The following is a 15,585-nucleotide window of genomic DNA, read 5'->3' on the forward strand; positions in this document are numbered from 1 at the left end:
CACCCCTGCAGCCCCAATCCCCGTTACCAAAATCTTGCAGCACAAACCCAATACAGGAACACCTAGGGCAACATCTCCATCAAATATTAGTGAACATCCTCAGCTAGGAAAAAACCAGTGCTTGGCAGTTGGCATGTTTTGGGTCCCAGAAAACAAACTTGCAAGGAAAAAAAAAAAAAAAAAGAAAAAGTAACAATGAACAAATCCACCCTGGGTTCTATTCCTTAGTTTCATAAAACCAGCTGGATTTAAAGATTAATGAAAATGCCAGTGCTGACACTCCTCACTTTACTATTGCTATCACACACAAACGACAAGTATAACCTATAAGGATAAATTGTATTCCAGCAGCCAAAACACAATTTGCCAGGTATGCTGGGTTTAAAAATTACTAACACAAAATTGACAATGATCACCTCTAGCTGCAAGCTGACTGTTTTTTGAACATCCCATCAGAAGTGGTGAAAGCACAAAAACAGTGTAAAAGGGACACAGTCAGTCTCTTGGAATCAAAAACATATTTTACAAGAAACAGACCTATATTCTGCAATTATTTACAGCTACAAACAACCGAATTCATACTTTGGACTATCCTGAATGCAGCCAGTGGCAAACTCTTCTAAACCAAGCACTTGCAGTATGGGGCCATGTTTTCACATATTCCAGAGAAATCTTACCAACAGTGTTTGCACCCTTCCCTCCCACTTACTTAGACCATGGGAGTTTCCAACTTTTTCCCTTTCTGCTGTTCAAGAAAGGAATTTCTCAAAAGACCAACACCTTGAATAAGAAGCCAAAGCAAAAGAAAAGGTTGGCTCCAGCTCTTCATTTCCTATATGCCTGTCCTTTGCTTTCTTTGGGCTTGCTCCAGAGACCACTGAGATCAAGAGAAAGACCTATGGATTTCCCGTTCTGCAATTTCTGAGAGCCATTAAATGTTACTCTACATGCAACATTCCATTTTGTAAGACAATTTCCTAAGTCCAGACTTCGGTTTCTTTGTGATTCCCACATTCTCAGGACAACAGCTCCTTTGTTCAAGTTTCCATGTTTATGGGAATGTTATCTTATCTCTGGTTTGGCTTTTAATATTAAGCAGAGTCAAAAAGAATCATCCTCTTGTTTGAGATTTAAAGATTTATGTCTGCTTACATTTTTAAGACACATAAACATAAACATGCAAACATACTTACAAAGTCTAAGCAAATTTACTCTTATTAGATCTGTTAGCTGAATGATATTTAACACCAGTTACAGTTTAGTTCCTTTATCTCCCCTGTGAAATAGTTTTTTCACAAATTGATATGAAAGTGAAATGACAGCATCCTAAGGAAAACAAGCTTTCTCCAGCCTGTCTGCAAGGGAGCAGCTAGGTTGGAGCATCAGGAAATCAGCAAGAGAGGGAAGCAAACCATTACAGTGTAGGGGAGGACTTTCACGGCCACTGGGACATCCAAAGTTGAGAGAGACTCTGTGTTGCAGTGAAACTCTGAGATTCAGAACAGAGTCACAAACATGTAAGAGTGGAGACCAGCAGAAGAAAATGACCCGTCTGAATTCCCAACTACACCTGCGCATGGTGAGAAGCACAAGGACCTGTCCAACCCCACAGGTGGACAGGCTAAGCTAGCTTTAGCCTAGGTTCAGCTTTCACTGCATGGCTCTAAAACTCAGAAGCATCTGCAGTATTGCTGCCCCTTCATGAAGTTAAATGCACAGTACTGATTAAGTTCTGCATGTTTGTGCTCCGTCTAAACGACAAAGCACACTTTAAGAAAGAATCACCACTTGTCTAAACCCCAGGCAGTCTTCTCCCCAAACTCCCCATGTTCCCCATCCCAGAGCTTCTCCAGGTGGCCATTCTCTCCCCCATCTCTAAGCTTAGCATGCTCAAAACCTGCTTAATTTTGACAGAAAAAAAGAAAATTCACCTTGAACAGAAAACCTTTTGAGTCTTCCCTCATTTCTGAAGCCTTTGTATTTTATATTCCGTGCTCTGCTAATTTTGTCTCCCCTTCCTCCCTCTCCCCTTCAGTGGAAATTTTCTACTCTTTACAAGCCCAGCTCTCTGCAGAAAATTGATTTCCCCTAGGATACAGCCATCCTACTGTTCTATGCATGGTCATTAATGACCATCCTGTTCACCACAGAGAGAGAGAGACACGGTGGCACTCCTCCCCAGCTCCTCAGCGCAGAAAGCACTCAGGGGGAAAATCAGAACAACCTCAGAGCTTAACCATACCAACAGCTCATCATCTCCAGAAAATACCACACAAAATCTCCAAATGAGCTATTACGGGAGTAAAGTAATTCTTGCTCATTTCTGTCACTCTCTACTTCCACTGCACTAGATTAAAATTTTAAATCTTCCTCCAAATAACGACCACCACTTAGTCCCCTCTCTCCCAAAGCCACGTGGGAATGAAGCTAAATCAGATGTGACTTAAGCTTATGTTGGTTAAGGTTATGTTGATATCTGGGTATTCAAGGACAGAATGCATTTCAGCACAACCTGCAAAAACCTGCCTGAAGATGTGAGAAAACAGCTAGGTGCTGCACTTCTTGCTGTTTTAGCAGCTTCGCAGGCAGCACACCTGCTGGCTTCACCGTCTCTGGGAGATCTGCAATCTCACGTTTGACTGCAGTGAAGTCCCATCCTTGGAGTGACAGAAAATTCTCCCCGTAGCTCTTGGTGGCTCTGATGCCAATGGGTAAAATAAAACGACTGTACTCATAAAACAGCTTAATCCTTCTCTTAAACATCTTACAGATAGACCGCAAATTGACCCCCCGCCTCCTCCTTGACCCATGGGGTCCTTGCAAGAACTTCCCCTTGCCCGTACTGGTACATGGAGGTACAATGGAAAACTGGAAGCTGCAGGAAGAAGATTGGGTAGTCAGCACCTTATCTTTTTCCACTGCCAACCAAGGATTTTATGTGATGAAGTTTTGCTTACTAAGTTGCATTACTAATTTCAGCAGGCCCAAAATTGAGGAAGAATATTAATTAGGTTCAAAGATGTGCATAGAGACTTTTTTAAAGTCTAATTTAGCTTAGTTCCAGTGAATTTACCTCAGGTAAATAAGAACAGTGTCTTTAAATCAAAAGGTAAATTCAGAACAAAAATAAAACAAAACAAAACCTTTTTAGTAACTGTTGCACAAAAAGAGACCCCACCTCTAACAATTAGTTCTGAAACTGGGAGAGAAGCTTCAGCTACTGAACTGCAGCTTGGTCTGGAAAACGTTGGAGCTAACACCTGATGCAGCACTTCAGAAATGCTGGGGAGGGTAAACTGCCTAAGCCAAAAAAAATCATATTTAAAGCTCACATTGTCCAGCTACGCTCTGTAAATTGTGCCAGGATTTCTTTATATAATTCTCACAAACGCTGAGGAAATCCTCCACAGACAAACAGGACAATCCACCCCACTGTAGGTTCCATAAAATCACACGCTCTATGGAAATTTCCAAATGCCTCGGCACAATATGGGTGAGTTAAGGATAAAGTTTCAAGCCTGAACTCCATAATTTCCTGTCTTTTGCTAGTCTACACAGCTCTTTAATGTTATGTTAATATCATTTTTGTGGGTGTGATTGAATTACCCGCCGCTCTTGATGCCAGCATTAGTGGATTTCTGTGTAATAGGAGAGCATGCTTTGCTGCACATACTGTTACTAAATACCATTAAGCAGACCAGCTGCAGACCTCCTGATAGCAGGACTGGAGGGCTACCTCGTTAGGAGGCAACGAGCACTTGGCTGCTGGCACACAGCCCGAACCCCGCAAGCCCTCAGCACGTCCGAGGCACCTTGACCTCCCCACCAGTTGGCCTCCCACAGCAGGTCCCCTGCCGGGAAAAGGTGCCCAGCCCCGGGAATTTGCTGACCGCGCCGAGATCCCTCTCACGAGCTCCACACCCCGAGTCCTGTGCGGTGCTGCCGTGACTTGGCAACCCGAACAGATAAAGATGTATTCACTTGGCGACATTTCGACTCCAGGTGCAACGACGGGCTGCTCAAGTCCCCGCTGAGAGCGTGCCTCACGCACTGGTGACAGCTACTAACTAGCGGTGCAGTCCTTTAAAAACCCCTTCCAGGAGTCTTTGCAGAGAGATTAAAATGCCACGTGTACGTGAGTTGTAACGATTCTAGGGCAGCCTCCGAAGGGAGATTTAACACACGCTTTCCCACCAATACCCTTGCACTGCTAACCAGCACCTACTACGCAAATGACGAGCCTGACCACTGTGCAGAAATATCCCTCTTCAGCGAAGGATTGCATTAGGGAAGAAATGAGGGGGGAGGGAAGCAGGGGACAGTGGAAAAAAGAATATGGGAGGACAAGGAATTTAAGTCTGTTCCATGTAGTTGGCTCATTACACATGAAACTGTACCGATAACACCATCCAAGGACTTGCAATGTATTCTGGTCACTCATCTTGCCACTCTGCCCCACCTCTTCCTCACCACGAAACGCCTCCTTGCTGGCTGTAGAGCTATACTACCCCAGCACCAGCGGGAAATTCAGCTGGTAGCGCTCACCTAACAGCAAGCCCATGTCCCCAGCGTACCACGGGAACAGCATGGCAGGGACACGGCAGGGACGCAGCAGGGACAAGTGACATGGTCTGGTGAGTTTCTCTATATTTAAGTGTAGTAAGAACCGAGAAAAAAAATGCAGGAACCTAACAAGAACTGACAATTGCAAATCCACATTACAACAAAATCAGGTTTTTCTTACCACTCACCGAAAATAGAGATGAAACAACCAGAAGTCCTAAAAGTGCTGATAGTATTCAGTAATTCATTTTAGCCGGTCTCCCGGCTAAAGACCTGAAGTCAATCACATCTTTAGTCCTATTCTAACATTAGGCAATGAGCTAAATCATGGTATGGGTGTACTGCCCTGCTTAAATTTGAACTCCACCAATGGCTTGGACATATTCCATTTTGGTCCACTGCAGACATCAGTGTTCCTTTCTTGTTAGAAGCAATTGTTTTGGGTTCATTTTATTTTGAGAGTCAAGAGATTGCCCTATGTGAATCCTTCACCTCCTTGAACTGGCTGTATGTCTGTATATATGACAGGAACTCATTTGTTATGCAGTTCATAAATCACTTAATAAACTCTGTATAGAAATATTTGTGCTAAATTATTGTAGAGTAATTAAAAAAACTTCAGAGCCATACTTCGTTTAATTGAAAATCCTAAATTTGGTGTTGACTTAAGTAAAGCAGAGAGGCCAAAAAACATTAAAAATTAGTAGGGAAATGAGAAAATGAGAATGAGGGAGTTCTACAAAATTGTTAGGTATGGCTTAGATACAAGTCCCTTTTTAGAATAAACCTTCAAGTGTGTGGCGATTTTCTCACTCTATGGGGTTTTGCTACTTAAATCCGAGGATGGACAGACAATTTACAATTGTAAATTGATTTAAATCAGTTTTAAAAGATTTACAATGAAAGGTAATCAAAACCTCAGCATTGGAGAGATGAGCTTCTGCTTCTGACATAGTCCCAGTACCAGTGTCCTGTGATCACCACAGAGCACACACTGCACTTCTTTACACTCCTGCTGGGACACCACAGCAGCTTTTGATCATCGTTTTTCTCCTGCTTAGGGATATCAATGTTCCAGTGATACATTTCATCCACTTAAGGACACATACAAACAGATATGGCTACATAACCTATACATAATTACAAGTCTCCATAAACATGAAAAGGAAATTACTTCTAAACTCTAACAATTAGTTTTATAAACATTTCAATGATCCCTACAGTCCTTGATGAAATTATCCAAAGGCTGGAGAAACCTGTCTTACAATCAGAGACTTAAACAGCTTCATCTGTTTTGATTATTAAAGAAAAAAAGTCTGAAAAGTGACTTGATTATAGTGCATAAGTACATCTGGGGGGAGAGGGAGAGAATCTGCAAGGTCCTTAATATGATTACATACGAAACAACGGGTAGAAATCTGTTGATTTGGAAGTTGGTCAGAAACTCTGACCAGGGAATGCAGTTAACTGGAACAAGTGTTAGCAACGGTGGTAGGTTTGCTGCTGCTTTCATTTCTTCAGATCCAGAGTGTGTGCTTTTCCTGGAACACATTCTTTACATCAAAATTAATTGCTACATTCAGGACAGGAGCAAATAAGGGAAATTTAAAGACCTGAATCAACCAGAAAATAATGGTAGACCATCCCTTGGTCTCTTCTGAATCTTAAATTCTATGAATCTGTGTATTATTTTATCTCTTTTAATTACTAGTTCCCTACTATAAAAGAAGCTAAAAAGTTAATGTTCTTCTTGAACCAGTGAATTACAGAAAATAATTGAAGTTTCATAATTGGATTATAACCCCAGGAGTATATGGAAATGCTGAACTGGGAAGCTGAAGGAAGGAAAGCATGTCTGTTTTCCTTTTTTTTTTTTTTTAGATATGATCGCCAGGCATTAACAGCCATAAATGCTGCACTTATTACCTGTATTACACTGAAACAATAACATGGCTGCAATCCTGCAATAACTGCTATTTGAACAGACCGCTGTGCTTCCATGAAGCTTATTTGAGGCTGGGCGTCTGTTGGCAGAGAGCTTATTTCAGAATAGGACCTGTATTTCCACATTGCTGTTACCTTCATTATTTTATTTGGGGTTGTCCCCGAAGCTGTAGCTAGGAATTTTCCAAGAGAACCAAAATCCAGAGGTCTCCACTTTCCCTAAAGCTCATGATAGGGACACAGAAAATACATGCCCGAAGAAAGAGAAAATCTTTTCAGATCTCTGTCAGATCAACATCTTTTAAAAATTAGGCTGAAAATATTCCATCTTTCCTGTCTCTGTTTTATAACATGGCAGACATAAAACCTCTTATGTAGTTGCAAAAATTTCTAAGAAATTCCTCCTCTAGCGAACATCTTTAAAAAAAACCGAAGACTTTTCATTTTTTAACACAAATCTAGCAGCAGCGCTTGTCACACAAATAATTCCGGGAAGTTACCAAATGCTTGGAATGAAGGACATTACATGCTGCATAGCACAGAGCTCTTGTCAATGCTTGTTTGGAACGGTATGGGAAAGTCTAGCAGCTGAACACAATGACATTTTTGTTTTCGTGCTGATAATATTCAATAGCTTTGCCATCAAAGTTGGCCTGCCACTTCCCCTTGTATAGAAATTTCAGGCATGCTCTAAGGTTCTTGCCATTAGCTGGAAGCAGTGCCCAGGTTATTCCTGTTCAGGGGGGAGGGGCAGGGGCGTATTCAGCATAACTGGTATTGTTTCCCTCCTGCAAAGCTTTAGGACAATGTATTTCTCAAACAGATCAGAACATGATCTGCGTCACACCTTCTAGAGAAAGCTTACAGAAACATTTCTGCTACACAAATGCCAGACCATGAACAGTGTGTCCCAATGCTCTCCCAGAAGTCAGTGGCTCCCAAGCAGTATAGAGCACACCCCAGTCAGAGAACTTCCTAGTTCCTTCTCTGCTCACTCTGCATGGTTCTGCTCTCCCACTGCTGCCGCCAAGTCTCCAAGGACAACACATCAGAAAGACCCACTGAACTTGACACCACAGGATTTAGAAGAACAAATAGCAAAAAAAATGCAGGCAAACCTGAAAGATGTGGATGAGCTTAAAAACAGAAGAACTAAGCATAACCAGAACTTTCAATGCCACTCTTCCCAGGAGAAAACAAAAAACCACCACAAAAAAAACCAAAACCACACAACAACTTGGGAAAGAACCTGTGTGAAACAACCTCCTCGCTGGAGAGCAGAAAGCAAGCATCAGAGTTTTACAGAATGCCTTGAGGGGCTGGAAAACGCAGACTGTCAAGAGCCCCGTGGTCACGAAGCCCTTCCGCGGAGCAACACCCACGTCACGAAGCCAGGCATCTGCCTGACCGACACGCCCTGCGCAGGGCCTGTCTGCACTTCGGACAAGTTTTGTCCACGAGCATTTGGAGACTCTTAAACGCTTACGTTAGCAAGGGACCATAGCTCCACGGATGGATGGTGATGCCAGGGTTGACTGGCTGCCCACAAAATATGCTGGAGAAGTGGAGAAAGACAGAGGAGAAGGAAAGACTGGAAACATGCACATCTTGGAACAGGTCAGAAGCAGCTCATTAAGCGTCTTTGCCCTTTTTCCATCTCAACACCCCTCCTGCACAGTAAGCAAAACAACTGGCTGTTATAGTTGTGCCCTTCACATCGCTACACAGAAGGTTCAATATTTCTTATGAGCTCTCTGTTTCATTGTAGGTTGTTTTTTTCTTTTTTTCCCAAGGACTTTAATTAAAATTCATCAGAAGAAATGCTTTCAGCAGCAGTGTCTGAGAACGCTGCCTCCTCCCCTATCTTCCATTAAATCTGGTTCATCCAACTTGAAAGGAGATGAGAAACTCTCACTGACACTCTGTCACACTCCAGTGAAAAGACGGGCACATTCAAAACAGGGAAGAGTGCAGGTGCTCATTTATTACTTTACACAGATTATTTTTCTGCCTTTCTTCCTGACAATGGGAACGTTCACATCCCAGATGGAGCGCTCTGTAGTGCGGTGGGCATTTGCTGACCTCGAGTTTTGTTTTCCCTGATGAAAGAGACTAGGTAAGAAAAGTATTGGTTCATTGCCTACTGGGGCGACCTTAACCTTTGTTTTTAACAACAGAAGACATTTGGAGATTATTTGAATGAGGAATGAATAGATATATAATTTTTAAATTATATCGGGTAAAGGAGAGAAAAACCTGTGCATGTCCATGTCCATATTTACGCACTGCAAAGATGTAAAGTTTATATAACTCAGTGCAAAACTGCAAATCAACTGATGTCAGAAACCAACATCTCAGATGACACGCAAGTTCGCTGTCTCGTACCGATCTGGAATGGGAGAGCAACACCACAGTGTTTCTAACTGCATTAATAAGCACCATCACTATGAAGAGGTCTTCAACAATAAAATTAAAAATCATGTTCACAGCATTAGGTTCTGCTTTTATGTCTACTTTACACAACCCTGACATTCACCATTTGGTTCCTGATCAAAGGTATTTTGACTTAAAAGTACTAACCTGAAATTAATTTTTTTTCGCCTTTCCTGCCCCTCTTAATAAACTTTTACGAGAAGTCCCTGATACAAAGAACTTGAAAAGAATACAGGTTTCTCCAAGCTAACCCATCAGTGTGTTTTTCTCTGGTCTCAACAAACACATTAACAAATGAGAGGGAAAAGTTCACGTAGCTCCCTCATTGCTTTGAATCAGCATATCTAGTCCAGCAGGACACATACGCTGTGCTTGGCCCCACAGTACACCCTTCCTGGGAATCTGCTTTCCCAGTTTTGCTTGGAACACAAAAATTCTGAGGGTTTTTTTGAGAATTTTTTTTTTTTTAATTCCCCCTTAAGCGTGGGCATTTCTTTGGTTCCCGTGCAGACTGATCTCTTCAGCAGAAATCAGAGCCATTCACTATTCTCATATTACCAGGGTACACTGAACCAAAACATCCACAAAGATTCAAGCAGGAACGACTCTACATGATACCACATGGTTCCTATATGAGCTAATCCCACTGGATGAGCCCTTCATGCCCTTTCAGTCTCTGCTATACCACAGAGCAACAGTGTCAACTGATATTAATTACAGGAGAGAAACAGACTATGTGGTTCTGTTTGAATTAATATTGAAGCCACAGTACACCTTGCTTTAACATACACAAGGTTACAGAACACGGTACAATCCTGTACATCTCCAAAGATTACTTCTTAAAAAACACAAACACAGACTAACTCTCTGATGCTATGTGAGTCACAGAGTGTTTGGGTTTAGTCTTCATCTGGGCCCGGACAAGCATGTCAGGGTACAAACTTGGTCTGGCTTCAATGCAGAACACAGGATTTACTCCAGGAATTCTTTTGGTATTTTTGGTTTTGAATTCGCTACAGGGTTATTATTTTGGTTAACCTTTATTTTATTTATAGCTCACAGTAATTATTTTTAATTCACATTTTAATAGAGGAAAAAAAAGGACAGGGAACTTATTTTCCCCACACCTTCATGTCATCAGTTCTCATATAATACGGACTTCTTGTTATCGTCACAAAAGAAAAGGAAAACAAAAATAGCCAGGAATTTCAGACTCTCACTGTCTTCAAACACGGCAGAAATGGCCACCATGAACTTGCTATAAAGCTCGGTCTAATTGAAAATAATGTACTTGTTGCAGCTATTTGCAAGAGTCGCTGTCCTGAAAGGCACCTTGAGCCCCTCTGACACCCTGATGAACTCAGCAGTTTTCAGTGGGGGCAAACGGAATGCACACAGTTCATTTCAAAAATAGTTCAGGATTTAAGTAATGTGTGTATTGTCAATTAATAACCTCAGTTACATTATCCTTGGGGCTAGCCCTTCAGTAGAATCCAAACAGTGGCAGCCTGAATATTTATTCAGACTTTCCCACAGGGACAAAAACAAGGACATTCAGAATGGGAGACTAAAATCTGACACTTGACGATTTGTCAAGGAGACAATGATCACACCTTCAGAAAAAGAAAGAAAAAAAAAACACCCCGCAAACCCACCCCCTCCCCCCCAAAAAAAAACCCAAAACCCACCACAAAAAAAACACCCACCCAGAACCACAAAAGCCAAAAACTCCAACCCAAAACCTTGTGTAATTTCCAGAAAACATGAATCTAGAAACCAGATATGCCTGAACAGCATAATCGCTTCCTCCTCTTCAGGTATTTTTATTACTGTTGTTTTAATTAAGTCCTTGAATTTTACCCTGGATGACATAGAAGTCAATCTTGTTGAAGGGTGATGAGATAGTTAATCCAAAGAAGAACAACAAGGCAGATGGAAATTAAGATTTCTGAAGATACGTTATAAGTGCAAGGGAGGATGACTACATCAAGATAAAAACATAAATAAGTTTAAACTATCAGACACTGTAAGTTTGAAGTAGCTTTTTTCCAGACTATAGGCTGAGCATGAAAAATAAATCAAGACCGAATCAAGATGGATTATCTTCTGAATACATGCCAATGTCTCAGTAGTGCAATGCACAATGCTTTCTTTAAGTCAAATAATGTTGTTTATAAGCCAACTTTTCTTTTAAAATTTATGAGGGGTCAGAGGGGGGTAAGACGGTTTATATCTCTCTTCCCAAATTCCCACTCTCTTCTCCAACACTTATTTTATCTTTTCAAAATGTTTTGGGTCTAAGTCTTTTTCAGTGGAAACGGGTAAGAAAAGACAGACAGAAAGACCAAAATCCTGAGAGACAGACTGAGGTTTTGAAATAAAAAAATTTTCAAAGTAATAAAGCTCAAATGTTTAATTTGCGTATGAGATTTCCCTTCAATCTGTCTCCACTGGGATGTAGTTAGTAAGAATAGGAGGTGTCCAGTACACCAACAGAGAACTAAGCCATCTGTGTATGTTTTTAACAGAATTTTGGAATTCTTCTGGATGAAATATAACACCATAGATGAAAATTAGAGTGACAGATTATAAATATTTCAAAGGTAATAATTTATATTTTGCTTGTACGGTGACACACCATGCACATTTTTCTGCCTATAATCTATAATTTTACATCTTAAGGGTTGATTATCTATCCTTTGGATGAAAAGCATATTTTGACTGGGAAGATACATGTATAATGGTGTGTACCACTGCACCAGCAGAGACTGTCTACCTCCAAGAAATAAATGCTGAAGATGTGATATTAGCTATTATTTTCATGAAATATTTAAAAATCAAAATTATATACTAATTATGATCACAGACGGGCATAAAGCCTTTCTATTTAAAAATCTCAAGACAGGTTAAAAAGAGGCCAAGGTCGGTTTTTGAAAGTTTAGTCGGTGTTTATGAAAATCCAGAAGATACATACGCAAAAGAACAACATCCTCTTGCTTGCTAAACATGCCTATTTGCTCTTTTTCAGTGTAACCTTTGACAGAGGCATTGCAGAAAGTCCCAAAAGACATAGTGCAATCTAAAAGTTCCCTGCTGCAAAACAGAATTTGATGCAACCGTGCTGGACGTATCTTAAACCAAATAGTGCAGATTAGAACCACACAAAAAGAAAATCTTCCAGTAGCAATTTTTTTTTATTTACTCAGCTACTGTACAGCCTATGATGACTTGTTTTCCTTTAGTTATATGAACAGTTTGACAGATTACTGTGACAAGGTTACTCTCAAATTGATAAAAGGTTTGATAGTGTCAGAACATTTGTCAGAAACGTCTGACATCACGTGTAATGGACTCTGCACTTCAAGCATCAATGGTACTCCAGTCTGCTGTTTTCTGTTTAGTGTGCGATACACACCACCTAGAAACACACAGCAGAAATACAGAAAAGAAGGCAGGATTCACTAAAACAGCCCCGTGCTCTGTCAAACAATTCGGATTAAAGGGTTTCTCTTCCATAACTCACCCGGCAAAATGCAATTAAATAAAAAACGTTACACTAAGAGTGGTCTGCTTGCTGGTATAAACCTGGAAACGGGATGGGCTATGATAAATGTACATAGCCGTAAGCATCTCCAGCATTCCCTGTAGTTCTGAGAGAGAAACATGATGGGTTCAGAACATTATTTCTCAGACCTGCCAAATGTCAGGCATTGCAAGTGACAGTTGTACTGCTGGCAGACTCGTCACATGTTAGTGGGGAGGAAATAGGTTCAGAAGGACTCATTTTAGGCACTGTGTGGAAGCAATGTCCTGGGCACAAGCTAGCTTTGGTGAATACCTCCCTTAAATGCAGCTCTCCAAGAATCTTGTACTGCAAAATAACAACATGGTTTATGGACTGGAATTCAGGTTTTCACCTCACATCTTGTAGCAAATTCTGCTAACACTTCTATGCAGGAAGTCTAAGAGCCAGCACCTTCTGCTGTTTTGTGAATACCGGAACGCATGAAGCCTTTAGTGCAGGATGAGACTCCAGCCATGTAAGACAAGAGACAGCTCTGTAGAAGACAACCATTTCTGAAGAGACAAACATGGGTCTTGCCCATATAGCAGCAGACTGCTGCTATACAGACTGCAGAGAGAAGCGATTTGGACCTTTATGCACCTCTGCTATGTAACCATCTGCACAGGTAAAGAAAATGTCTTGCAATACATTACTTAAAAGAATTTGTCATGGCAGCAGGTTTTTTATTTTCAGATGTTCAAGTTTCCCTATATTGTCTTTCCCTTTGGCTTTGAAAATACTTTTAATGTTTTGGGAGGGAAAAAAAAAAAGACAGGACAACTATCGGGTTTCTCTTCTCTTCCATTTAGCCAAAGGATAGAAAATCAGCAAAATGGATGTCAGCATTTTTCTTAAAGAGCATCTGCTCACACAGGAACTCAATGATAGCAAGACAAAGCCCTTTAATCACAGACCAGATTAAGTTTAGTGGAGCACATTAAAAAATTTGCCAGTGCCAAAAAGAAGCTCTCAGATGCTTGACGTGCACTTCCCATAGGCAGAGACGGGGCAGGGCCTTGCCCTCTGAACTTCACTATTCAAGCAGTACTGCTCGCAGCACGGCCGGCTCGTGCCTCACACCATGACTGCAGCACTACGCACCAAAGCCCTGAGGCTCCTCCAGGAATAGTTAGTTCATTCCCCATCAGCTGCTCAGCTGAAAGCATTTGTCTGAACTTGGAAAGGGTCAGGCTGCAAGATGATGTATAGCAAAATAGCTTTCTGAACGTCAGCAGACTACGGTCAATTTATACCTACCGAGCATCTGGCCCTTGAACTGGGATTATCTGCGACTGTGACGAGCAGGAAGTGTCAATGAATGTAGTTTGTACAAATGTCAGACAGGTACACTCGCAATTCAGCTTGCATGAAATATGAAAAATCACCAGCATGCAAACAGTGAGCCAGTTCTACCCGTAGCAGCTTTAGCAGGAGACACTCACAGAGAAGAGTTTCCAGCTCACGTAATTTTGCTAAAGTTCAGATACCTCTTCAGTAAGACTGCTAGTTCCAACCCTGGCCATGCCCACGTAAAGCATGCTTAGCACAGTCTTTCAGCATTTTTGCTCAGGCAGGAAATACAGAATGCCATAAAACTGTAACATCCCACTAAACTGTTACTCCTTTTTCAAGCTTCAAAACAACAGCCATTTGAATTCAAGTCAGTAGATCAGCCCTAGACTGTTCCTTACTTCACCAGACTTCATTTATTGATCCCTGTTTGAAACGCTGATTTGTGATGAAAAATATTAGAGATGCTGTTGTCTTTGGGAACAGACTATACTATGGCAAAAGCACTACAGTTCTGTATAATCACAGGGAAGCATTTTTATTTTTCAAATCTCTGCACATTCCTCTTTCAACAAAAACAACCTACATTATCCTAAAATCCATCAAGGTGATCTCTGGTTGGAATCTCAAACTGGATTATTTCCCACCCACGTCATCAATAATAATCAAGACTTTGGAAATCCAGTCAGGTTCTTATTTCTACCCATATTAGCCACTACATTCAGTCAAGCGAGGAGGGGTTACGGGGTGCAACATTTTAGAAAACAGTTCTGTTGGTGTGTGAGGAGCGAAGAGCTCCCTTCTGCTGCCTCTCCAGTTTCAACAGGAATAAACCACAATAAAACTGATATTCTCAGTACAACCTGCAGATATGACTCTCAAGATAAACAGGGGTAGAAGGTGACGATTTCTACATCACCAGTTTTCAGTGGAACTGCATTTAATTAGATGTTTGCTACAAGGCCACCTTCAGTGGGTTTCATACTTCTCAATCTTTGAGCCCAGCAACGTGTGACACTGCAATCAAAAGATGTGATAAACGACCGAGGTGGGGACACCCATGTTTTTTCGTGCACCGGGTTATGATTCACAGATCATTGTAACTCTAAAATCTGTCATTAGGGAGGTTTTCTTGCCATGTAAATTTTCCTCTTAACGTAATAAAGAAACCAGATTAAAATAAACATAGAGTCAGTGTGAAGGCCCTTACCTCTCTTTCCCCAAAACTCATTACCAGAAGATTTTCAACAGGCACTAATTAGCTGTTCAAACTAAAGAAATAACGGCTAACCTTCAAGTGCGGGAGGCTTCTGATGTCTTTTTGTGGACAAGTGTAAACCAAAAGGCTAGCTTTGACATTTTCCTACCCAAAGACAGCGAGTACTTTAAGAGCACTTACGGCTGGCACAGCTTGATAAGGTCCTGGTCAGTGGTGCCGGGTGGAAGGCCTCGAATGTACAGGTTGGTTTTACTCAACTGCTCTCCGCTGCTGTTGTTGCTGCTATTGTTGCTGCTGTTTGTGCTGGGGCTGGGAGGAGCCATGGGGTGGGGAGCTGGTGCATAGGACTGCTGGAAACACAAAAAAACCAAAAAGGCTGTTATTGGAAAACCAAAGCATGGCAGGCACATGCTCTTTACCCAAGTAACTCAAACTTTGTGCTGTGGGCATGCTTGTCCTGCCCTCCCTGAACACCTCCACCACCCGCTCCCACAGCACGTGCACCCACCCCGAGCCAGAGATGCCTTTCAAAATGCACAACAGGGCTGAGATTTTGGGTTGAGCCTTGGCT

General features: G+C 41.5%; 1 protein-coding gene across 1 annotated transcript in view; it reads right to left on the reverse strand.

The window, feature by feature from the left end:
- The window catches only part of LOC104511045 (RNA-binding motif, single-stranded-interacting protein 3), a 345,645-nt gene extending 330,281 nt beyond the window's left edge, over positions 1-15,364 (reverse strand). Inside the window, exon 1 of the mRNA XM_010153498.1 lies at positions 15,195-15,364. Within this exon, the coding sequence (XP_010151800.1) occupies positions 15,195-15,337 (143 nt within the window). The 5' untranslated portion in view covers positions 15,338-15,364. The remainder of the gene's footprint in view (positions 1-15,194) is intronic.
- Between the last annotated feature and the right edge of the window lie 221 nt (positions 15,365-15,585).

The sequence above is a fragment of the Eurypyga helias genome, unplaced genomic scaffold, assembly GCF_000690775.1.
Source record: "Eurypyga helias isolate BGI_N326 unplaced genomic scaffold, ASM69077v1 scaffold5746, whole genome shotgun sequence".
In the NCBI taxonomy this organism is placed as follows: Eukaryota; Metazoa; Chordata; class Aves; order Eurypygiformes; family Eurypygidae; genus Eurypyga; species Eurypyga helias.